A 25331-nucleotide genomic window follows, 5' to 3' on the forward strand; every position below is an offset into this window, starting at 1 on the left:
TAAATAAGAATTAAGAAAGAAATATTCTTCATGGAAAATGGTCCTTTCCTCCTCCCTTCTATTTGCAATCCCCTTTTTGGTTGTACAGGCGGCCATATTTTAGGGTTTCAGATGGCCATTTTCTAATCAAGTTGGTCAATGAAGGTTTTTGTTTAGGACAATAAAGTCACTGATCAATTTCCCCCATGGTGTTTGGCTTGTTGTTTTTTGTTGAGGAGATGCAGATCTGTTATTTGATGCAAGCAACTTTTTACCTACAGCACCCAACAACAAAAGAATCCAACACGGCAACATAAGCTTTGCCAAGAAACTGCCTTTATGCTTCACACTTATTTATGGCGATATGGCAAAATGGTTCAAATCGGTGATTTTGTCTGTCTAAAATCTGTTGTATAGCCAGTCTTAGTTAACCGACTGCAGCAGGACATTGGCACCTGCTTTCCATGTAATAGGAAATATACAGAGGGTACCCTCACCTTTAGCGAAGCTGTACCCCTCAGTCACCTACCATCAATTCTATGTCACAAACGCTTTTTTTCTGGTAAATATACAAAACGTAAGCTAGTCCCTAAGGGGTTAAAGGGATTTTTTGAGATTTCCCTTCTTGTAATTTAGGACTCCTATTCTTGCAGAATAAGAAGCATTGCTGTGTGTATATACACCCTGGTGACTAAATCTGTAAATGAGCGCCTCCCTATCTCCCTGAGCCTACAGTTTATGATGGCATACCCCTACATTGCAAATATAGGCTCCCCCGCAGCAGCCATGTCACAGTGAGGTGGGCACCTCTGTAAACACTAGTGACTGGATTTGTGCTTAGTCTATTTGTTTGTATACAAATATAATGCTGAGGATTTTTTGTTAGTTTTTTAAAAAAAAAAATTTTCATTTTATTTTTCCAGGGGTTAGCTCTCTAATAAACCTATTAAACACGGCCCAAGATGAGGACCAGCCTAAGCTCAACGTGTTGCTGTGTGAAGCGGTTGTAGCGGTGTATGTCAGCCTGCTGATCCACGCCCTCGCTACTGACTCTAGCTCCGAACTGTTTCGTCTCGCTGCTCATCCTCTGAACAACCGGATGTGGGCAGCAGTTTTTGGAGGTGGCGTTAAACTCGTGGTGAAACCTAGAAAGCCACCAGGGAGCATTCCAGGTACTGTCTCCACTGTCTTTTCCTATACAATACTGATTTTTGGTTAACAGCGTTATACCATTGACTCTCCTATCTGTTACTTAAACGTGGAGCATTCATAACTACAAGATTTGTTGATCTGTCCAAAACTGGTGTATCTCATCCAGGGGGAGCCAAGAGCTTTGATGTGCAGATACCCCAATGTGCTCTGCTATTGCCAAATGAGGAGCAACCTGCTGCAGAAAGTGCCTTACTTAACACTAAAAACATTGCTTCAGTTATTGATAAAGGGCAGGAGTTACAAGTGTGTGGTGAGGACCCAGTGTGACAATTGCCGTGCTTGCAATCCCTTCTACAACTGGCACATGAAAGCATCATTGCATGTAGCAATAGACCAAGTGACCCGTCTGTGTAAAGTCTCACCACTTCTATCTATATTGTTCTTCACTATTGCGAGTCTTGAGTTGGTTGCCTTCTTCTGCATGCTCCATAGTAATAAATAAAGGGATGCGTATACTGCACCTTAGTAGATGTTTGGGGTCTTCTTTTCTTCCAGCGATTCCTGCCCTGTCCGAAGAAATAGACAAGCATCGCAGACGCTTCAATATGAGAATGCTGGTGCCTGGTAGGCCAGCGAAGGATGTTGCGACCCCACCTCCAGTTCCTGCTGAGAGGCCAACCTACAAAGAGAAGTTCATTCCCCCAGAACTAAGCATGTGGGACTATTTTGTGGCCAAGGTACGTTGATTTGTCAATCTATTATTTGCTCTTTTATTCTTCAAAATAACCACTGTACAGTACACGCTTTATTACTTCACGCATAAAGCCTAGCTTTCTTCCATATATGACAGTTACCTAGATATATAAGTTGAAAAAATACATAAGGTCCATCTAGTTCAGGGGTGGGGAATCTTTTTTTTTTTTTTCTGCCAAGGGCCATTTGTATATTTATACCGTCCTTCCAAACTCCGCCTACAAAGTGCATCCTGACACTGGCACTGGTTTCAGGACGTAATCTTTCAGTGCATGCCCTTCAGTGTTCAGTAGTGAACACTGCATGTGTGTGCTAACAGAGCAAGAAGAAAATAATGAGCTGGTTGGTTGTAATTAAAATACACCTGCCTGCCCAAGAATGTGGTGCCTGAGAATCTGCTCTGGGGCCTGATAAAAAGTCATCGAGGGCCGTAAATGACCCTGGGGCCTGAGGTTCCCAACCCCTGATCTAGTTCAACCTTTCTCCACCAGTTAGACATTCTTTATCGCTACACTCATAATTCACAATGCCGTTTGTTGTGAGAAAATCATCAAGCCCTATTTTAAATGTTATAGTAAGTGCCATGACTACCTTTTGTGGTTGGGCATTCCATAGTCTGTCTGCTCTAACTGTAAAGGATTCTTTCCTATTAAGCTTTCGGAATTGCCTTTCACATAATAATGAATGTCATCAGGTCCTTGGTAAGGTCCTTGGAAGAAGTAAATCATGTACAAGTCCTTCTGTATTGACCACACACGTATTTATACATCTACATGATAGCTCCTCTGAGATGTCTTTTTTTCTAAGCTAAACAAACCCAACTTTTCCAATCTCTCATCATATGAGAGGCCTTCCATCCCATGTAATAATCTAGTTGCCTGCCTTTGAACTGACTCCCAATTTCTGGATATCCTTTTTAAAATGTGGAGCTCAAAACTGCATCCTATATTTAAGATGTAGTCTTACAAGTATTAATACATTGGGAGCACAGGATTTTATCTCTCTTTTTAAATATGCAAATAGTCTCTTCAGAGTGGAAGATGACTTCATCTCTACTGCCAGTATTGGATGTTCCAATCCTAAGGCTATGTGCACACATCAGGATTTCTGGCAGAAATTTTCGTGACAAAAACCGGACATTTCTGCCAGAAATCCGCATGCGTTTTTACCGCGATTTTACCGCGTTTTTTTGTGCGTTTTTGTAAGTTTTTTTTTCCAAATGCATAGAATTGCCGGAAAAACACGGAAAATCCGCAAAATTAATGAACATACTGCTTTTTTACCGCGATGTGTTTTTTTCACAGAATAAAACGCACCATGTGCACAAAACATGCAGAATGCATTCTAAATGATAGGATGCATAATGTATGCGGTTTTAATGAGTTTTTATAGCGTTTTTTTGCGAAAAATGCGGAAAAAAACCTGAACGTGTGCACATAGCCTAAAGCTCAATATTGACTATTTAACAAGCCTTGCAACATGACTTAAGGTACCTTCACACGAAACGACATCGCTAGCGATCCGTGACGTTGCAGCGTCCTCGCTAGCGATATCGTTTCGTTTGACACGCAGCAGCGATCAGGATCCTGCTGTGATGTCGCTGGTCGCTGAATAAAGTCCAGAACTTTATTTGGTCGTCCGATCGCTGTGTATCGTTGTGTTTGAAAGCAAAAGCAACGATACCAGCGATGTTTTACACTGGTAACCAGGGTAAACATCGGGTTACCAAGCGCAGGGCCGCGCTTAGTAACCCGATGTTTACCCTGGTTACCAGTGTAAAAGTAAAAAAAACAAACAGTACATACTCACCGGCGCGTCCCCCAGCGTCTGCTTCCTGACACTTACTGAGCGCCGGCCCTAAAGTGAAACTGAAAGCACAGCGGTGACGTCACCGCTGTGCTGTTAGGGCCGGAGCTCAGTCAGTGTCAGGAAGCGGACGCCGGGGGACGCGAAGGTGAGCATGTACTGTTTGTTTTTTTTACTTTTACGCTGGTAACCAGGGTAAACATCGGGTTACTAAGCGCGGCCCTGCGCTTAGCAACCCGATGTTTACCCTGGTTACCCGGGGGCCTCGGCATCGTTGGTCGCTGGAGAGCGGTCTGTGTGACAGCTCTCCAGCGATCAAACAGCGTTGCTGCAGCGATCGGCATCGTTGTCGCTATCGCTGCAGCGTCGCTTCGTGTGAAGGTACCTTAAGGATAAAAAGTCAAACCAGAAACTCCATTTGCAGACACGTGTTTTGGGGTGTTTTCCCCTCTTAAGTTCAAAGCAGGATATCTGATTCTGATAGTTGAGAGGCCTCTGACTGGTGGTATAGGAGGGAATGTTTTTCTTTGTGGAGAGTTCCAAGCCGGAATAAGGAGACTTATAGGTGGTGCTAAAGATAAAGTACTCTTCCTCTTTGAGGAGGCTATTTGCATATTTAAATTCCAAGCGGAGCACTGCATGGCCTATAAGTCTCCTTAAGCCGACTTGGCAATTTCCTCAAGGAGAACCATTCCCTTTGAAATCTTTCTTATTATACACCCTGAAGGTTTTACATTTTTATTATTTTTTAGCACGTGTCATGGTAGTTGACTATGCTATTCAAATGTATATAGGAAAAAATATATACTTTACTACACCACCCAAAGCCCCCAAAATCCTCTGCATTAATACAACCCCATTTCAAAAAAAGTCGTGGCACTGTGTAAGATGTAAAGAATACAAGAATGCAATGATTTTGAAATCTTATAGCCATATTATATTCACAACAGAACACAGATCAGAAAATGAACAAGAGATATGTTTCTATTTCATTTGGGAAAAAAAATCTTGAATTGATGGCAGCAAAAAATTAAAAAAGGTGAAAGGTGGGACCATGTCTACCATTGTTTCTTTGATAGATTTTTGGTTTCACAATGCACCAAACGTTTTCTTCTGATGAAAACTCTGGACTGCTATGGCCATTTCACCCGAACTCTTCTTCTGAGAAGCTATGCTCTTGTGATACATGTAGTATGTGGTTTAGCATTGCTTTGCCGAAATGTACGAGACCATCCCTGAAATAGATGTCCGAATGGGACCATATGTTGTTCTATAACTTCTATGTAATTATGAGAATTGATAGCAGATTTCTAAATATGTAAGCTGCCAATGCAGTAGGCATTAACCCCCGAGTTGTACTTTTGAACAATATCTTTGGTTTTACCATGTCGTGTACTAGAAAACGGGAAAAAAATTCCAAGTGCGGTGAAATTGCAAAAAAGTGCAATCCCACACTTGTTTTTTGTTTGGCTTTTTTGCTAGGTTCACTAAATGCTAAAGCTGACCTGCCATTATGATTCTCCAGGTCATTACGAGTTCATAGATAAAAAATAACCTAGACATGTTTGGTGTCTAAGTGGTAAAAAATAAAATCCAAACTTTGCTAAAAAAAAGAAGAAAAAAATTGCTCCATTTTCCGATACCCATAGCGTCTCCATTTTTCATTATCTGGGGTTGGGTGAGGGCTTATTTTTTTGCGTGCCGAGCTGACGTTTTTAATGATACCATGCACCATTTGGTGCAGATACGTTCTTTTGATCGCCCGTTATTCCATTTTAATGCAATGTTGCGGCAACCAAAAAAACGTAATTCTGGCGTTTTGAATTTTTTTTCACTACGCCGTTTAGCGATCAGATTCTGAACACATCGATGCCAAATATGTGTATGTTTGATTTTATTTTTTTTTATTGTTTTATTTTGAATGGGGCGAAAGGGGGTGATTTAAACTTTTATGTTTTTTTGGGTTTTTTTTCATATTTTTTAAAACTTTTTTTTTTTTTTACTTTTGGCATTCTTCAACAGTTTCCATGGGAGGTTAGAAGCTGCCACAACACGATCGGCTCTGCTACATAGGAGCGATGCTCAGATCGCTTTTATGTAGCTGAATTACAACATTGTTATGAGCGCCGACCACAGGGTGGCGCTCACAGCAATACGGCATCAACATCCACAGAGGTGAGACCTCTGGTGGTCATGCCGACGCATCGCCGACCCCCGATCATGTGACGGGGGTCAGCGATGCGCTAGTTAAATGCCGCTGTCAGTTTGACAGCGGCATTTAACTAGTTAATAGGCGCAGGTGGATCTCGATTCTTCCCGCGCCTATTGTGGGCACATGTCAGCTGTTCAAAACAGCTGACATGTGTGCCGGCTTTGATGCGGGCTCACCGCCGGAGCCCGCATCAAAGCGGTGGTTCTGCCATTGGATGTACTATTCCGTCCGATGGCAGAAAGGGGTTAAAGGGAACCTGTCAGGTCCCTCGTGTCCCCAGAACCACCAACAGTTGTGACTGCATATGTAAATACCCTGCCTAACAGTCCCTTTTGTTAAAATTACACACGTAAGCAGATCTTTAGAAAAAGCATCTCTAAAGTCCATTTATGTAAATATGACTAGTTGAGAGGGCATTAGTGTCCCCAGACTAGTGGGCCCACTTAGCATGTTATCACGCCCCTGTGGGCAAGATAACATGTCTTACAAGCGTCGGCATCATTACAAGTCTTCTTCACTTCCGATCATGCACAGTGCGCCTCTCTGAAGCCGTACACGTACACTCGGCTTCAGAGGATCACTGCAGTGAGGGAAAGAAGCCGCATGCATCTGCGAGGTATGTATAGTATTTGCAATGACGCTGACTCTTGTAAGTCATGTTATCACGCCCACAGGGGCGTGATAACATGCTAAGTGGACAGCCTAGTCTAGCGCCCCCTTGGCTAGTCAAAGGCCTCATTTACATATCATAAACAGACTTTAGAAATAATTTTTCTAATGATCTCTTTATGTGTGTAATGTAATACAGGGAGTGTTAGACAGGGTATTTACATATGCAGACAGAACTTCTGGTGGTTCTGAGGGCACGGGTGACCTGACCGGTTCCCTTTAATGCAACCCCGCACCATCAGAGATGCAGCTTTTGAGCTGTGCGCTGATAACAAGCTGGATTGTCCCTCACCTCTGGAGTCCGCACTGCACGGCATCTGCAATCTTTATACATTTCTCCTTCGCCTCATTGGGGGACACAGGACTGTGGGTGTATGCTTCTGCTGCCAGGAGGCTGACACTAAGTAAACGTGAAAAAAAGTTAGCTCCTCCTCCGTCGTATACACCCTGACACTGGCTACCGGAGAATCCAGTTTTTGCTTAGTGTCTCAAGGAGGCACACCTCTGGGTCCCGGATCCTTTGGACCCTTTTTTCTTTTCAACTACATCTATGGATTGAGGGGGCGACGGACCCTTTTGAGGGTCCGATCTTCCCAAACCAACAACGGGCAAGCACGTGCGAGTTTCTCAACGTATCCTTTCCTGCGACGTGGGATCCCTCACCGGACTTGGCCCTGACCACCCTGAGGTATTTAGACCCTAGGCTGTACAGGTGCCCTTAGATGTCCGTGTGACCCCCCTGATTCCTACACCTCTGCTCCGCTGCGGTGATAGATGGGGTGGTGGACGGTCCCTCTCCTTATCCTGTGCGATGCCTCCAGTGCGATGCCTCCGGCGCCGCTTCGGTTCTGTGTGGCAGGCGCTGCGGCGGTACGGTGCGGCCGGCGCCGCAGCCTTCCAGAGGCTTCAGGCTCCGGCCTGGCCTCCAGCAGGCACTTCCGGGTCGCTCAGACCCGGGCTTCCGCCCAGCAGACCGCGCTGTGAGGCCCCGCCCCCTCCGGCGCATCTACTTACGGTTCCGCCTTTCCTTTCCTCTCCCAGGGAAAATCAAGGCCCCGGCTTCAGGCCTACTACAGGCTGCATCGCATCATGGTGGTCCTGCCCCCTGAGGTCTGGTGGGGATAAAGGTAGCTCATTTGGCTCCGCATCGTGCATTCGGTTCCGTCGCTGTAATCGTGGGGACACAGGACTGGGGTAAGTGCTTCTCTCTCCAGCTGGCAGAAGGGCAGAAGCATTATTTGTTTCCCAGTCTCAGGCCCTGGGTATAGCTTTTTACGGATCACTATGTCTAGAAGGGTTAAAACTCACACGGTCCTATATACCGGTTGTGTAGCTTGTCGTGCTGCATTCCCGCACGCCCAGAGTAATCGTCTCAGCGAGGCCTGCGACTCTGAACGCGCCCAGGAGCCCCCCCTGCCAGCTCAGCAATCTCTCCAGCTCCTGCCCCTCAAGCAGAGGCTGGGGCAGTTCCGCCGGAATGGGTTATGTCCTTGTCGCAATCCATGGCGTCCCTAACTGAAGCAATAAAATCCCTTCAGACCCCAGCGGTCGGGGCCAGCAGTCCTTCTGTCTCGGAGAGGGCCTCGAGGTCTCAGGAGCCTTCGGCCTGCAGGGGCCGCGCCCGCACTAGACAGACGTGTGGAAAGCGGATTCGCACAGCGTCGCCCAGGCCCTCAGGTGCTTCTGCATCCTGGAGCTCAGTGTCACGTTCTCCTTCCCCAGCAGAGAGCAGGGAAGTTGAGACAGACTATGAGTCAGAGGAGTCCCTTAATTTTGAGAATCCTGGGTTTCAGGAGTCTGTAGATAGCCTGATTGAGGCTGTCAATCAGTCCCTGGGGATAGAGGATGAACTCGCCTCATCCTCAGATCATAAAGTCTCATTTAAGCGGGACAAACGGGCCCATAGGGTTTTTTCCTCTCACCCTGAGTTTGAGGACCTGATTCGGCGTAACCGGGAGCACCCAGACAAGCATTTTTCGGGGCAAAAAGCCTTGAAGGTTAGGTACCCCTTTGCTACTGAACTTTGTAGTAAATGGGCAGAAAATCCTTCTGTAGATCCCCCGGTGTCCGTTTAGCCTCTAACACGTTGCTATCTCTCCCTAATGGCTCGTCAATTAAGGACCCTACGGATCGTCTTATAGAGAGCTTGGCTTGTTCCGTTTTTGAGGCTTCAAGTTCGGCACTTTTCCCTTCTTTTGCGGCAACTTGGGTTGCTAAGGCTATGATGTCTTGGTCAGAGTCTTTAACAAAGGCTCTTCAAGAAGGTGATTTGTCAGCAGAGTTGGCGGAAATGTCATCTCAGATAGCACTTGCTGGTAGCTATCTGATCAATGCATCCTTAGATGCTGCAGACTGTGCCTCTTCGGCTGCGGCTAACGCTATTGCTATTAGAAGGGCTCTCTGGTTAAGAACATGGCGGGCAGACTCTACCTCTAAAAAGTCTCTTACAACCTTACCGTATCAGGGGGGTCGCTTATTCGGAGAAAAGCTGGATCAGCTTATTTCTGACTCCACAGGAGGGAAGAGTAAGTTTCTTCCTCAGTAGAGGATTAGACAGCCTTTTCGTCGCCAATTTCAGGCCCGTTTCAGACCCTTTCGTAATGCTAGATGGGCCCCAGCATCGTGCTCTGCTGCGCAGGCTCAACCCAATCAGGACCGAGACGTTCGGATCTCTTATACGGCCAACCAGGGGGGAAGAATGCGTTCCCTGTCAACTAGATCCAGAGGATCTGGGACTCAAAGGTTTTCGGCCAAGTGACTGGAGGCCTCCTCGGAGTGCCTCCAACAGAGTAGGCGGACGTCTACTTTTGTTTCGCCAGGTCTGGCTTCAGGTAATCCACGACCGGTGGGTGGGAGAGCTCGTATCTTCAGGTTACAAGATAGAGCTGGTCTGTCAGCCTCCTCCCCGGTTCTTCCCATCCCGTCTTCCCAGGTCCGAGTCCCACCGACAAGACCTATACAACTCCATAGAGTCCCTTCGTCTCAGCGGAGTCATTTCTCCTGTTCCAAGGGAGGAAAGGTTTCAAGGGTTTTATTCCAATCTTTTTGTAGTGCCCAAAAAGGACGGAACAGTAAGGCCTATCCTAGATCTTAAACGCTTAAACAGGTTTGTCTGCGTTCGTCACTTTCGGATGGAATCTCTTCGGTCAGTTATTGCTTCAATGGAAAAGGGAGAGTTCTTGGCCTCAATAGACATTCAGGATGCCTACCTACATATTCCCATTTTTCCTCCTCATCAAAGGTTTCTCAGGTTTTCTTTAAACAACCTACACTTCCAGTTCACGGCTTTACCCTTCGGGCTGGCCTCCGCCCCCAGGGTGTTCACGAAAGTCATGTCAACTGTGGTGTCCATTCTGCACTCCCGAGGCATAGTAGTCTTGCCATATCTGGATGATCTTCTGATCAAGGGGCCGACCTTTCAAGCTTGCAAGGAAAATGTCAGCATTGTTCTAGACACCCTTGCTCATCTGGGTTGGCTAGTAAATTTAAGGAAGTCATCCCTACAACCATCTCGGAGGATCTCATTTCTAGGCATGATTTTCGACACCTCTCAAGACCTATCAATCCTTCCCCAGGACAAGGTCCTAGCCCTTCGGCGGGAAGTGAGGAATCTTCAGCAATCGTACCCTCATACGATCCGGTCCTGCATGAGGGTGTTAGGAAGGATGGTTGCAACTATAGAAGCAGTACCATTCGCACAGCTTCATCTTCGACCTCTCCAACAGGCAATCCTAGCCAGACGGATGCTCTGTTTGTCCTCCTGGAGGGTCACAGGAAGGGATGCGCGGCCTCAAAATCTACCCTGGCCAGGTGGATACGGGCGACCATTCAGGAGGCATATCGTGCCCAGGGCATGATGGTTCCAGCTGGAATCAAGGCTCATTCCACTAGAGCAGTGGGGGCTTCCTGGGCGATTCGGCACCAGGCCTCAGCAGAACAGGTTTGCAAAGCTGCGACCTGGTCTAGTCTGCATACTTTTGTCAAACATTATAATGTCCATTCCCAGATCTCTGCAGATGCAAGTCTGGGTAGAAGGATTCTTCAAGCAGCGGTGACGCACTTATAGACAACCGTTATCTGGATAATTTTTACTGGTGAGTTAATTTCCCTCCCAGGGACTGCTTTAGGACATCCCACAGTCCTGTGTCCCCCAATGAGGCGAAGGAGAAATAGGGATTTTTGTGTTACTCACCGTAAAATCCTTTTCTCCGAGACGCTCATTGGGGGACACAGCTCCCTCCCTGGTAGCCTGTTGGCTGCTTTCGCTATATCTGATTTTATCAGTCAGTAGGACTTTTTCTAGACAAGTTTTCTGTATTTATGCTGTTATATTATTTCTCGTGCTTTGTTCTCCTACTGCTTTTGCACCAAACTGGATTCTCCGGTAGCCAGTGTCAGGGTGTATACGACGGAGGAGGAGCTAACTTTTTTTCACGTTTACTTAGTGTCAGCCTCCTGGCGACAGAAGCATACACCCACAGTCCTGTGTCCCCCAATGAGCGTCTCGGAGAAAAGGATTTTACGGTGAGTAACACAAAAATCCCTATTTTCTAATTTTGGTACATCTGACCATAGAACAGTTTTCCATTTTTCTAAAGTCCTTTTTAAGTGAGCTTTGGCCCAGAGAAGACGGCAGCATTTCTGTATTGCACTGATATGTGGCTTCTTCTTTGCATGATAGTTTTCACTTGCATTTGTACATTCTACAGCGAACTCTGTTCACAGACAATAATTTTTGGAAGTATTCCTGAGCCCATGCAGCAATTTGCACAACTAAATCATGTCTGTTTTTATTCCAGTTCTGCTTCAGGGCTCGTAGTTCACGAGCACATTTATTTCTCCAGAATCTCTGAATTACCGTATTTTTCAGATTATAAGACTCTCCGAATTTTAGAACGCACCCCAAAATTTGAGGAGAAAAATAGAATAACTTTTATTTAATAAAATGGTGGTGCTTCTTATAATCCATGAGTCTTATTGCTTACTGGGGGGGGTGGCTGCGGTGAAGCGGGGTCCCAGGGTCGTTGCTGGAGAAGGCAAGAGTGGAGCGTTGCTGCAGGCTGGGATGAGGGAGTGTTCGGATGTGCGGCACGCCGCTGCGGGAGTCCGCGATGAGATCTCATCTCCCATGATCCTGATGCCAAAATCTCCATCTGCGCATGCGCCGCCCTCGGCAGCCATTTTCCCGGAGTCCACCGCATAGGAAACCCTGTAACTGCGGGGGCTCTGGCCTTCTTACAAAATGTCGGCAGAGCCCCCGCAGCACCGGACACCTTCCGTAACGGCATGCCGCACATCCGAACACCCCCTGCGGCCTGAAGCAATGCTCCACTCTTTCCTCCTCCAGCCGCGACCCTGCTAGACCGCGGCCGGTAAGGTATGTCCGCATTATAAGATGCACCCCCATTTCCCCCCCCCCCCCCCCCCCCCAATTTTGGGGAAAAAAGTGCAACTTATAATCCGAAAAATACGGTATTTGAGGTTATTATGTACTGTATATGGTTGGACTTTCAAAGTCTTTATAATTTTACATTGCAAAACATTTTTCTGAATTGTTCCACAATTTTTATACATAGCTGTTTACTGATTGGGGAGTCTCTGACCTTCTTTGCTTCTGAGAGACTCTGCCTCTCTAACATGCTCTTTTTATATTAAATGATGTGACTTAGGCTGGAGTCACACTAGCGTATTGCATCCGATGCGAGAGCATCGGATGCGTTATGCTAATGACCCTCGGCTCCTGCTCTGCTGCAAGCAGGAGCCACGTGTCATGCGTCTGTGCTCTGAGCCTCTCGCACAGAGTGGATCGGAGCACAGCTGCGGAGGAGGCGGAGAAATGACTTTCACCATCTACTCCATTGCCGGGGTCAGCGTTTAGCGCACAGCACTCGGATGATATCACAGTGATGTGCGCTGTCTCACTCGCATCCATAGGCTTATATGGGTGCGAGTAAGACATTTCTCGGCCGAGTGTCGGTGACAATCGCAGCATGCTGCGATTTTACTCGCACACTGAAAACGGCCGAGGAAAAATCTGGGGATGTGTGCTGCCCTATATCAGAATACTGGTCCGAGTGCTATGCGATTTTCTACCGCATAGCACTCTTCCGTATTACAGACTAGTGTGACTCCAGCCTTACACTAGTTCAAAATTGACACTTCAGCTATTTTTCATTAATAGCACTTTTTTCCAACTTTTTGAGACCTCTTGCTGCCATAAATTTCTAAATTACTTAATTTTTCCAAATTAAATGGAAATATGTCTAGCTTTCTCCTGCAAACCTATGTTGTATGTTCTGTTGGAAATAAAATTTGGCTATAAGAGATTTTTAAATCATTGTATTTTTGTTTTCTTTACACAGCGTCACAACATTTTGGGAATTGGGATTGTACATTAAATAAATGATGGGCTGCTTAGTGCTTACTGATAAAAGCAAAGTAAGCGCAGACGTCATACCAGTATGCACACTCACAAAGCGTGCAATCATGCATGTACTAAACACAAAAGGATAGAAAATGACTCTAAATTTGTAGTTTAAACCATTATTTTTGCCTGCATTACATCTTACATACAGTACTGTGCAAAAGTTTTAGGCAAGTGTGGAACAAAATGCTGGAACGTTAAAATGCTTTAAAAAATGTAAGTATTTGTATCTTATTTGTATGCATTAACAAAATGAATGAACAAAAGAAATATAAATCAAATCAATATTAATGATCTTATTACAATTATTGTTTTTCAATAACTTAGCATTTTGTTAATTTTTTAAATGAAGCTATTAACACTTCTATTTGTTAAAGCATTTTTACTTTGCCGTGTTTTCCACACTTGCTTAAAACATAAGTAATAATGTAGAACCACATTAGAAAGGTGGAAATAATGAACCTCAAATTTAGTGTCATTTTCTATCCCAACTTTTGCACTATTCTCTATATCTACACCTGATTGTGGCTTGCACGCAATACAGAGTTGTGTGGGTAAAATTAGATTAGTTTATCCGCTGGATGTAGAAGCCAATGTTTGTCAGGATGGCATTCTTATGAAGTTATGAGGGCATGAGAGGTCTTGTTATTTGAGCATCATTTTTAATCTATTCTGTAATTGAGTAGACATAGAGGCTAATTGTATCTAATGACGTAGCTGCAATGTGCATCATCCGCTTCCCTGTACACCAGACAAAATATTTGAAGGTTATGAATCTACATTGTTCCCTTTGCCTTACTTCTTTAATCCTGCAGACACGATATTGAAATCTTCTAACTAAATGTGTGAATCAGATTTAGGAAGTGCTTGCTTGCGTGGAAAGACAATTTGTATGCAACCATTCGTATGTCTATTGTCTGTACAAATCCCCTCTATAATTTGTAAAGTGCTGCGGAATATATAAATAAAAATTATTATTATTATTACCCTGTAAAATATTCATACATGCATTCATACATACATATATTCATTCATACATACATACATACATACATACATACATAAACATAGTGGGGAGAATAAGTATTTGATACACTGCTGATTTTCCAAGTTTTCCCACACACAGAGAGGTCTGTAATTTTTATCGTAGGTACACTTCAGCTGTGAGAGACCGAATCTAAAAAAAATCCAGAAAATCACATTGTATGATTTATAAATAATTAAATTTCATTTTATTGCTTGAAATAAATATTGTATCACCTACCAACTAGCAAGAATTCTGGCTCTCATGGACCTGTTACTTTTTCTTTGAGAAGCCTCCTACTCTGCACTCGTTATCTGTATTAATTGCACCTGTTTAAAGTCGTTACCTGTATAAAAGACACCTGTCCATGCAATCAATAACACTCCAAACTGTCAATGGCCAAGATGAAAGAGCTGTCTAAGGACACCAGGGACACAATTGTAGCCCTGCACAAGGCTTGGATGGGCTACAGGACAATAGGCAAGCAGCTTGGTGAGAAGGCAACAACTGTTGGCACAATTATTAGAAAATGGAAGAAACACTAGATGACTGTCAGTCTTCCTCAGTCTGTGGCTCTATGCAAGATCTTGCCTCATGGCGTAAGGATGATTCTGAGAAAGGTCAGGAATCAGCCCAGAACTACATGGGAAGACCTGATCCATTACCTGAAGAGAGCTGGGACCACAGATTCAATCATTACCATTAGTAACACAGTACGCCGTAATGGATTAAATTACTGCAGGACAGGCAAGGTCTCCCTGCTCAGCCAGCACATGTCCAGGCCTGGTTGAAGTTCACCAGTGACCATCTGGATGATCCATAGAAGGCATGGCAAAAGGACTTGTGGTCAGATGAGATCAAAATAGAACTTTTTGGTATCAAATCAACTTTCTGTGTTTGGAGGAAGAAGAAGGATAAGTACAACCCCAAGAACACATCTCCACCGTGAAGCATGGTGGGGAAAAAAATCATAACTTCGGGATGCTTTTCTGCAAAGGGGAAAGGACAACTGCACTTTATTAAAGGGAGGATGGATGGGGTTATGTATCATGAGATGGTTCGTGGTTGGGTCTTCAGCATGACCCAAAACACAACCAGGACAAATAAGGGATTGGCTCAGTAAGAAGCATTTCAAGGTCCTGGAGTGGCCTAGCCAGTTTCCAAACCTGAACCCAATAGAAAATCTTTGGAGGGAACTACGGTAAGTCTCTTTGTTTCCCAGCGACAGCCCCAAAACCTGAAAGATATGGAGGAATGGGCCAAAATTCCTTCTGCATGTGTGAAAACGTGGTCTAGAACTATAGGAAACGTCTGACCACTGTAATTGCAAACAAAGGTTTCTATACCAAAAATGAAGTTCTGTTTTGCTTTTATATCAATTACTAAAATGCTAATTAATTATGTAAAACTCATACATGTGATTTTCTGGATTTTTTTTTTTTAACCCCTTCCCGACCTTTGACGCATACGCTGCGTCATGAAAGTCTGTGCCTTCCCGACCTATGACGCAGCGTATGCGTCATGGAGGGATCGCGTCCCTGCAGATCGGGTGAAGGGGTTAACTCCCATTTTACCCGATCTGCAGAGACAGGGGGAGTGGTGCTTCAGCCCAGGGGGGGTGGCTTCACCCCCCCGTGGCTACGATCGCTCTGATTGGCTGTTGAAAGTGAAACTGCCAATCAGAGCGATTTGTAATATTTCACCTAAAAAACAGGTGAAATATTACAATCCAGCCATGGCCGATGCTGCAATATCATCGGCCATGGCTGGAAAACCTGAAGTGACCACCCCCCACCCCACCGATCGCCCCCCCAGTGCTCCGGTGCGTGGTCCGGTCCCCTCCGTCCTGTGCTCCGCTGCCCCGTGCTCCTGCCCGCTCCCCCGTCCTGCTGTCCGCTCCCCCCGTCCTCCGATCACCCCCCCTGTGCTCAGATCCACCCCCCCACCACCCCTTCATACTTACCGATCCTCCCGGTGTCCGGCCGTCTCCTCGCTGGGCGCCGCCATCTTCCAAAATGGCGGGCGCATGCTCAGTACGCCCGCCGGCCGGCAGATTCCTTACAGGTACATTTTGATCGCTGTGGTAGGTTCTACCACAGCGATCAAAATAAAAAAATAATAAATAAACCCCCCCCTTTATCACCCCCATAGATAGGGACAATAATAAAATAAAGAAAATATATATATTTTTTTTTTCCACTAGGGTTAGGGTTAGAACTAGGGTTAGGGTTAGAACTAGGGTTAGGGTTACGGGTAGGGTTAGGGTTATGGCATGTGCGGATTTGGCAGCGGATCCGCAGCGGATCGGCCGCGGATCCGCAGCGGATCGGCCGCGGATCCGCAGTGGATCGGCCGCGGATCCGCAGCGGATTGGCCGCGGATCCGCAGCGGATTGGCCGCTGCGAATTCGTAGCAGTTTTCCATCAGGTTTACAGTACCGTGTACACCTATGGAAAACCAAATCCGCTGTGCCCATAATGCGGAAAATTCCGTGCAGAAACGCTGCGTTGTATTTTCCACAGCATGTCAATTCTTTGTGCGGATTCCGCAGCGTTTTACACCTGTTCCTCAATAGGAATCCGCAGGTGAAATCCGCACAAAAAAACACTGGAAATCTGCTGTAAATCCGCAGGTAAAACGCAGTGCCTTTTACTTGCAGATTTTTCAAAAGTCGTGCGGAAAAATCTCACACGAATCCGCTACGTGGGCACATACCCTTAGGGTTAGGGTTGGAATTAGGGCTAGGGTTGGAATTAGGGTTACGGGTGTGTTGGGGTTAGGGTTGGGATTAGGGTTATGGCTACAGTTGGGATTAGGGTTAGGGGTGTGTTGGGGTTAGTGTTGAAGTTAGAAATGAGGGGTTTCCACTGTTTAGGCACATCAGGGGTCTCCAAACGCAACATGGCGCCACCATTGATTCCAGCCAATCTTGCATTCAAAAAGTCAAATGGTGCTCCCTCCCTTCCAAGCCCCGACGTGTGCCCAAACAGTGGTTTACCCCCACATTTGGGGTACCAGCGTACTCAGGACAAACTGGGCAACAACTGTTGGGGTCCAATTTCTCCTGTTACCCTTGCAAAAATAAAAAATTACTTGCTAAGACATAATTTTTGAGGAAAGAAGAATGATTTTTTATTTTCACGGCTCTGCGTTGTAAACTTCTGTGAAGCACTTGGGGGTTGAACGTGCTCACCACACATCTAGATAAGTTCCTTGGGGGGTCTAGTTTCCAAAATGGGGTCACTTGTGGGGTGTTTCTACTGTTTAGGCACATCAGGGGCTCTGCAAATGCAACGTGACGCCCGCAGACCATTCCATCAAAGTCTGCATTTCAAATGTCACTACTTCCCTTCCGAGCCCTGACGTGCGCCCAAACAGTGGTTTACCCCCACATATGGGGTATCACTGTACTCACAACAAACTGGGCAACAAATATTGGGGCCCAATTTCTCCTGTTACCCTTGTGAAAATAAAAAAATTGCTTGCTAAAACATCTTTTTTGAGGAAAGAAAAATGATTTTTTATTTTCACGGCTCTGCGTTGTAAACTTCTGTGAAGCACTTGGGGGTTGAATGTGCTCATCACACATCTAGATAAGTTCCTTGGGGGGTCTAGTTTCCAAAATGGGGTCACTTGTGGGGAGTTCCTACTGTTTAGGCACATCAGGGGCTCTGCAAACGCAACCTGACGCCCGCAGAGCATTCCATCAAAGTCTGCATTTCAAAACGTCACTACTTCCCTTCCGAACCCCGACGTGTGCCAAAACAATGGTTTACCCCCACATATGGGGTATCAGCGTACTCAGGAGAAACTGGACAACAACTTTTGGGGTCCAATTTCTCCTGTTACTCTTGCAAAAATAAAAAATTCTGGGCTAAAAAAATATTTTTGAGGAAAGGAAACACGTTTATTATTTTCACGGCTCTGCGTTATAAACTTCTGTGAAGCACTTGGGGGTTCAAAGTGCTCACCACACATCTAGATAAGTTCCCTTGGGGGTCTAGTTTCCAAAATGGAGTCACTTGTGGGGAGTTCCTACTGTTTAGGCACATCAGGGGCTCTGCAAACGCAACCTGACGCCCGCAGAGCATTCCATCAAAGTCTGCATTTCAAAACGTCACTACTTCCCTTCCGAACCCCGACGTGTGCCAAAACAATGGTTTACCCCCACATATGGGGTATCAGCGTACTCACAACAAACTGGGCAACAAATATTGGGGTCCAAATTCTCCTGTTACCCTTGTGAAAATAAAAAATTGCTTGCTAAAACATCTTTTTTGAGGAAAGAAAAATGATTTTTTATTTTCACGGCTCTGCGTTGTAAACTTCTGTGAAGCACTTGGGGGTTGAACGTGCTCACCACACATCTAGATTAGTTCCTTGGGGGGTCTAGTTTTCAAAATGGGGTCACTTGTGGGGGGTTTCTACTGTTTAGGCATATCAGGGGCTCTGCAAACGTAACATGATGCCCGCAGACCATTCCATCAAAGTCTGCATTCCAAAACGTCACTACTTCCCTTCCGAGCCCCGGCATGTGCCCAAACAGTGGTTTACCCCCACATATGGGGTATCAGCGTACTCAGGAGAAACTGGACAACAACTTTTGGGGTCCAATTTCTCCTGTTACCCTTGGGAAAATGAAAAAATTGTGGGCTAAAAAATCATTTTTGAGAAAAGAAAAATTATTTTTTATTTTCATGGCTCTGCGTTATAAACTTCTGTGAAGCACTTGGGGGTTCAAAGTGCTCACCACACATCTAGATTAGTTCCTTTGGAGGTCTAGTTTCCAAAATGGGGTCACTTGTGCTGGAGCTCCAATGTTTAGGCACACAGGGGCTCTCCAAACGCGACATGGTGTCCGCTAATGATTGGAGCTAATTTTCCATTCAAAAAGCCAAATGGCGTGCCTTCCCTTCCGAGCCCTGCCGTGCGCCCAAACAGTGGTTTACCCCCACATATGGGGTATCATCGTACTCAGGACAAACTGTACAACAACATTTGGGGTCCAATTTCTCCTATTATCCTTGGGAAAATAAAAAATTCTGGGCTAAAAATAATTTTTGAGGAAAGAAAAATTATTTTTTTATTTTCACGGCTCTGCGTTATAAACTTCTGTGAAGCACCTGGGGGTTGTAAGTGCTCACTATGCATCTAGATAAGTTCCTTGGGGGGTCTAGTTTCCAAAATGGGGTCACTTGTAGGGGAGTTCCAATGTTTAGGCACACAGGGGCTCTCCAAACGCGACATGGTGTCCGCTAACGATTGGAGCTAATTTTCCATTCAAAAAGTCAAATGGCACGCCTCCCCTTCCGAGCCTTGCCGTGCACCCAAACAGTGGTTTACCCCCACATATGAGGTATCGGCATACTCAGGAGAAATTGCCCAACAAATTTTAGGATCCATTTTATCCTGTTGCCCATGTGAAAATGAAAGAATTGAGGCTAAAAGAAATTTTGTGTGAAAAAAAAGTACTTTTTCATTTTTGCGGATCAATTTGTGAAGCACCTGGGGGTTTAAAGTGCTCACTATGCCTCTAGATGAGTTCCTTGGGGGGTCTAGTTTCCAAAATGGGGTCACTTGTGGAGGAGCTCCAATGTTTAGGCACACAGGGGCTTTCCAAACGCGACATGGTGTCCGCTAACGATGGAGATAATTTTTCATTCAAAAAGTCAAATGGCACTCCTTCCCTTCCGAGCCTTACCATGTGCCCAAACAGTGGTTTACCCCCACATGTGAGGTATTGGTGTACTCAGGAGAAATTGCCCAACAAAATTTAGGATCCATTTTATCCTGTTGCCCATGTGAAAATGAAAAAATTGAGGCTAAAATAATTTTTTTGTGAAAAAAAAGTACTTTTTCATTTTTACGGATCAATTTGTGAAGCACCTGGGGGTTTAAAGTGCTCACTATGCTTCTAGATAAGTTCCTTGGGGGGTCTAGTTTCCAAAATGGGGTCACTTGTGGGGGAGCTCCAATGTTTAGGCACACGGGGGCTCTCCAAACGTGACATGGTGTCCGCTAAAGATTGGAGCCAATTTTTCATTCAAAAAGTCAAATGGCGCTCCTTCCCTTCCGAGCCCTGCCGTGCGCCCAAACAGTGGTTTACCCCCACATATGAGGTATCAGCGTACTCAGGACAAATTGGACAACAACGTCCGTGGTCCAGTTTCTCCTTTTACCGCTGGGAAAATAAAAAAATTGTTGCTAAAAGATCATTTTTGTGACTAAAAAGTTAAATGTTCATTTTTTACTTCCATGTTGCTTCTGCTGCTGTGAAACACCTGAAGGGTTAATAAACTTCTTGAATGTGGTTTTGAGCACCTTGAGGGGTGCAGTTTTTAGAATGGTGTCACTTTTGGGTATTTTCAGCCATATAGAACCCTCAAAATGACTTCAAATGTGAGGTGGTCCCTAAAAAAAATGGTTTTGTAAATTTTGTTGTAAAAATGAGAAATCACTGGTCAAATTTTAACCCTTATAACTTCCTAGCAAAAAAAAAAATTGTTTCCAAAATTGTGCTGATGTAAAGTAGACATGTGGGAAACGTTATTTATTAACTATTTTGTGTCACATAACTCTCTGGTTTAACAGAATAAAAATTCAAAATGTGAAAATTGCGAAATTTTCAAATTTTTTGCCAAATTTCCATTTTTTTCACAAATAAACTCAGAAATTATCGACCTAAATTTACCACTAACATGAAGCCCAATATGTCACGAAAAAACAATCTCAGAATCGCTAGGATCCGTTGAAGCGTTCCGGAGTTATTACCTCATAAAGGGACACTGGTCAGAATTGCAAAAAACGGCAAGGTCATTAAGGCCAAAATAGGCTGGGTCATGAAGGGGTTAAAGAGGTTGCTCGTTCAGTCCGCATCACATGACCCTGGCTGCAGCTGATGTTGTCACATCAACTTCCAGATTTCCTAGATAAACCCAGACGTGACCCAGTCACATGCATCTCCCCTGATTAACTTGGCTGTGAACGTCTTTTCACCACACGTCACAGCCCACTATCCAACACGCGCTTGTGGTCAGTGAAAACAGAGAACAGGGTGAAAGCGCTCACTGGATACTGGGCTGTGGCGTGAAGTGAATTGCCACCTACAGCCCAGTCAATTGGGAGAAGTGCGTGTGACGGACTTAAGGAAGTCTGGAGGTTGACGGGTCATCAGTGTATGTCAGCGGCGGCTGCAGCCGGGATCACGGGATGCGGACTGAGCGAGCAGCGATGCTTTTTATGCAGGTCAACTTTTTTTTTTTATGAATGTATATAATGGTGTTATATCTTGATTGAAAAGTTGTTTTTTTATTAAAGGGGGGTGATTTAAATGTTTCATTTTTGTATATTTTAAAAAATGAATGCATATTTTTTAGTTTATTTTTTTAGTCCCCAAGTATTTGCAGTAGCATTTAAATGGTCAAATTGCAGCTGGTGGAACTCTGTTACAGGCAGGTACTGGTTTATAAGGCTACGTTAACATTTGCGTTGTGCGCCGCAACGTCGGCGCCGCAGCGCACAACGCAAACAAAAACGTGGCAAAACGCACGCTAAAACGCTGCGTTTTGCGCCGCATGCGTCGTTTTTGGCCGAAAGTTGGACTCAAAAAAAATGCAACTTGATGCGTTTCTTGCGTCCAACGCTTGCGGCCATGCGGCGCAAAACGCAGCACAACGCATGTCCATGCGCCCCCATGTTAAATATAGGGGCGCATGACGCATGCGGCGCCCGACGCTGCGGCGCTGACCGCAAATGTGAACGTAGCCTAACACAGCCAACATCTGTCTTGTATGATGCAGGCTCAGTTCCTGAGCCTGCTCCATACACGAGAAGCGACCACTTTTCATAGATTTCCTTTTCATAGTAGCTATCTGGTTAAAGTTTGTTTTCCAGGTTTATTTATTTTAGCTCGTATCCCTGCAACATTCTACAAGCATGGTATATGTAAAAATAAGTATTGCTCTTATTTATCCCTCCTTACTTTATGCTGTCACCTCTAGTCTTTGTGGACACAAGTTCATTGGTGATGTCACGGCTACCGCATGTGACTGCTGGAGACAGTCACTTGGCAAAGTGGTGATCATAATGTAAACCGCACTTGACCAGTGAGCCCAGTTATTCGCTGTGGTGGTCACGTGCTTTAGTCCTGATGTAACTGCTACAGTCATGTCAACAAAGACGGGAGCATATGTAAAGACAGAAATGGAGGGGGTGCGTAACACTGATTTTCTAGTTTTTATCTAAAGCTGGCCTGTATGTAAAGAGAGAGTAAACATGGAAGCCCCCTTTAAGCAGGAAGATCAAGCTCTCTAGTGTCACCTATTGGCGGCTATCGTTTAGTGCAAGTAAGCTGAAGGTGGTAATAAAGAAACCATTTTCATCCTTTTCAGAGTATGCTGTTACTCATTTCACTGTTAGGCTACGTTCACATTTGCGTTGTTGGGCGCAGCGTCATCGACGCATACCGACGCATGCGTCATTCGCCCCTATCTTTAACATGGGGGGGCGCATGGACATGCGCCGGTATGCGTTGTCATGCGTTGTATGACGCATGCGTTTTTTTGGCGCACCTGACAGGGCACGGACGACGATACAGGTTGCAGTTTTGATGCGTCACATTTCCGAAAAAAAAACGCATGCAACGCACCTGCGTCGTAAATGCGCCAAAACACATTAGTGTCTATGAAAAACGCATAGGGCGCAGTTGCCTGCGTTGAGCCACGTTTTTTGACGCATGCGCCTTTTGACTAAATGTATTTTTTGGGGGGCGTTTTGGATCTTCAATTGTATAGGACAACACATGCGTCAAAAAAATGCTGCGTTGTGTATGCATTTGACATGCGTTGTGCGTTGCGTCGACGACGCTGCGCCCAACAACGCAAATGTGAACGTAGCCTTAGCCTGACCTTGAGGCCACATTCACACGTTCAGTATTCGGTGAGTTTTTTACCTCAGTATTTGTAAGCCAAAACCAGGAGTGTGTGATAATATAGAAGTGTTGACGTGTTTCTATTATACTTTTCCTCTGATTGTTCCACTCCTGGTTTTGGCTTACAAATACTGAGGTAAAATACTCACCAAATACTGACCATGTGAACGTGGCCTGGTAATAAGTATCAGTACCTTCGGAAAGCTCATATACAGAATTATGGCACATTACACACTACCGCAGAACCGTGACCTCTACAGAACGGTGTCTGCCCTTTCCTTCCAGAGAAGAGCTATTTTGCATACTTTAACCCCAGAAAGCATTACTGTAAAGCTTCCCTAAGTTATATTAAAGTAATGTGTATTTTCTTAGGCTCTCTGGCCTCTTGGTGGCTGTTGTTATATGGTGTACACAGTGTCCTTTTTCTTATCCTAGCACAGCGAGCGCTTACTTTTTATTTGCAAAATAAATTCTGACGTAAACCCCCGATGTCAGTGTGTATTCATACAAGTATTTGTACAGGGATTATACATGGACCAAACTGAAAAAAATGATGTAGCAGTGACTCCTTGCCAATCCTTCATAAGCCATTGTCCGCTATTATTGGGTTGTGTCCCTTTTGCCTCAGTTTCAGCTGATATCTTACCTCTGCTGTGGACTCTTGAATGTGACTTGGTCTACCATGTTGTGTTTCTAAAAAAAAAAAATCAGTTGATAAAAAATAACTTTTACCTAAAGTGAAACACCATTTGTTTTTTTTGTGGTTGTGAAAAAAACAATTAAAAAATAGACACTTATTTCCTATTATTCTTTACATTTCCCCCAGTATGGGATATAAAAAGGACAAAAATTAAGCCCAGTGTGTTGTAAAAAAAAAAAAAGTGCAAAACATATTTGAATGTTTGTTTGAATGAGAAAAAAATGTACCGCATGTACAATAAAACCTAAAAATGGGCCTGGTCAGAAGGGGGAAAAACAGCCCGATCCTGAGCTGGTTAACATATTGAAGAAATAGGTACAATTAGAATGAAGAGTTTCTCAGATATTAATGGGCTTTATGAAGCTTTGTGTGAAGACTTTTATACCTTTCTGCATTATCACTCTACGTTGTGTTGCAGCCCTTCCTTCCTCTATCCGACAGCGGCGTCATTTATGACTCAGATGAAAGTATTCCAAGTGATGATGATGAGGATGATGATGATGCATTTCTTTCTGATACGCAAATACAGGAGCACATAAATTCTACTTCTTACAGGTAAAAATTGAGATGAAGATATTGTATGTCTTGATCTTTACAACCTTTCCGTATGTTGTGATCAGAAGTACAAGCTGCTACTTGTTTACTATGCTCAGCTGAAATCCGGTCTCTTGTATTTGCCTTGCCACATTCAACCGTTCTCAAGCCATATGTGCAATGATAAATAACATGTACTTAATGATTTGGGGTTTTATCTAAAAAGAAACAAGCAAAAGAAATACCTCTAAATTATGGGACTTATTGGGTTTTTATGAGGTTTGAGCTTACAAAAATGCTCCAATTCACAGCAAACCATGATTGAAAAATTGTAAACGAAGTACCGTATTTTTTTCGGACTATAAGATGCATCGGACCATAAGACGCACCTAGGTTTTAGAGGGGGAAAAAAACTGAAGCAAAAAATGTGGTAAATTCTGTACTTAAGATCACCTATCCTGGAAAATATGGTCCCCTCATCCCTCATCCTGGTATGCATGGGCCCCATCCTTATTCTGGCATGATTGGGCCCCATCCTTATTCTTGTATGCATGGTCCCATTCTTATTCTGATATGACTGATTGGCCCCATCCTGTTCCTGGTATGATTGATAGGCCCCATCCTGTTCCTGCTATGATTGATTGGCCCCATCCCGTTCCTGGTATGATTGATTGGCCCCATCCCAGTCCTGGTATCCATGGTCCCATCAGAAAAGATTAAAAAAAAAAACCTTTACTCTTACCTTCCTCCAGTCCCTCGCAGTCGCAGCATCCTGCTCCAGTGCCAGCAGCTGCTTAATGCTTGTAAGCAACGCATGGCAAGGACATCATGCGCTGCTCACAAGCAGAGCACAGCTGCCGGAATACTCACCGGGTGTTCATCAGAGATCTCGGTGAGTATCCATTCCTCTTCAGTAGCACGCACTGTCAGCTGCCTGCTTCCTGCTGTAGCCGGCAGTCATGTGTGCCGATACTTAAGAGAAATGAATATTCTGAATATGGGTTTTTTTTCTGATGGGGCCAATCATACCAGCAAGGGTATGGGGCCAAGCAATCATACCAGGATGCCAGGAAGAAATGAATATTCATTGTGGGCGTGGAATGCAGCGCATATTCATTTATCTTTAGCAGCGGGCACAGGAGTTAGCCG

The 25331-nt window shown here is 44.7% G+C and overlaps 1 protein-coding gene across 2 annotated transcripts in view; it reads left to right on the forward strand.

Annotated features, from left to right (window-relative positions):
- The window catches only part of DMXL2 (Dmx like 2), a 174319-nt gene that overhangs the window by 112647 nt on the left and 36341 nt on the right, over nucleotides 1-25331 (forward strand). For both annotated transcript variants that reach the window (XM_077263739.1, XM_077263740.1), the window contains exons 28-30: nucleotides 903-1151; nucleotides 1687-1868; nucleotides 24067-24203. In XM_077263739.1, coding sequence (XP_077119854.1) covers nucleotides 903-1151; nucleotides 1687-1868; nucleotides 24067-24203 — 568 coding nt within the window. The remainder of the gene's footprint in view (nucleotides 1-902; nucleotides 1152-1686; nucleotides 1869-24066; nucleotides 24204-25331) is intronic.

The sequence above is a fragment of the Ranitomeya variabilis genome, chromosome 5 (genome assembly GCF_051348905.1).
Source record: "Ranitomeya variabilis isolate aRanVar5 chromosome 5, aRanVar5.hap1, whole genome shotgun sequence".
NCBI classification, from domain to species: domain Eukaryota; kingdom Metazoa; phylum Chordata; class Amphibia; order Anura; family Dendrobatidae; genus Ranitomeya; species Ranitomeya variabilis.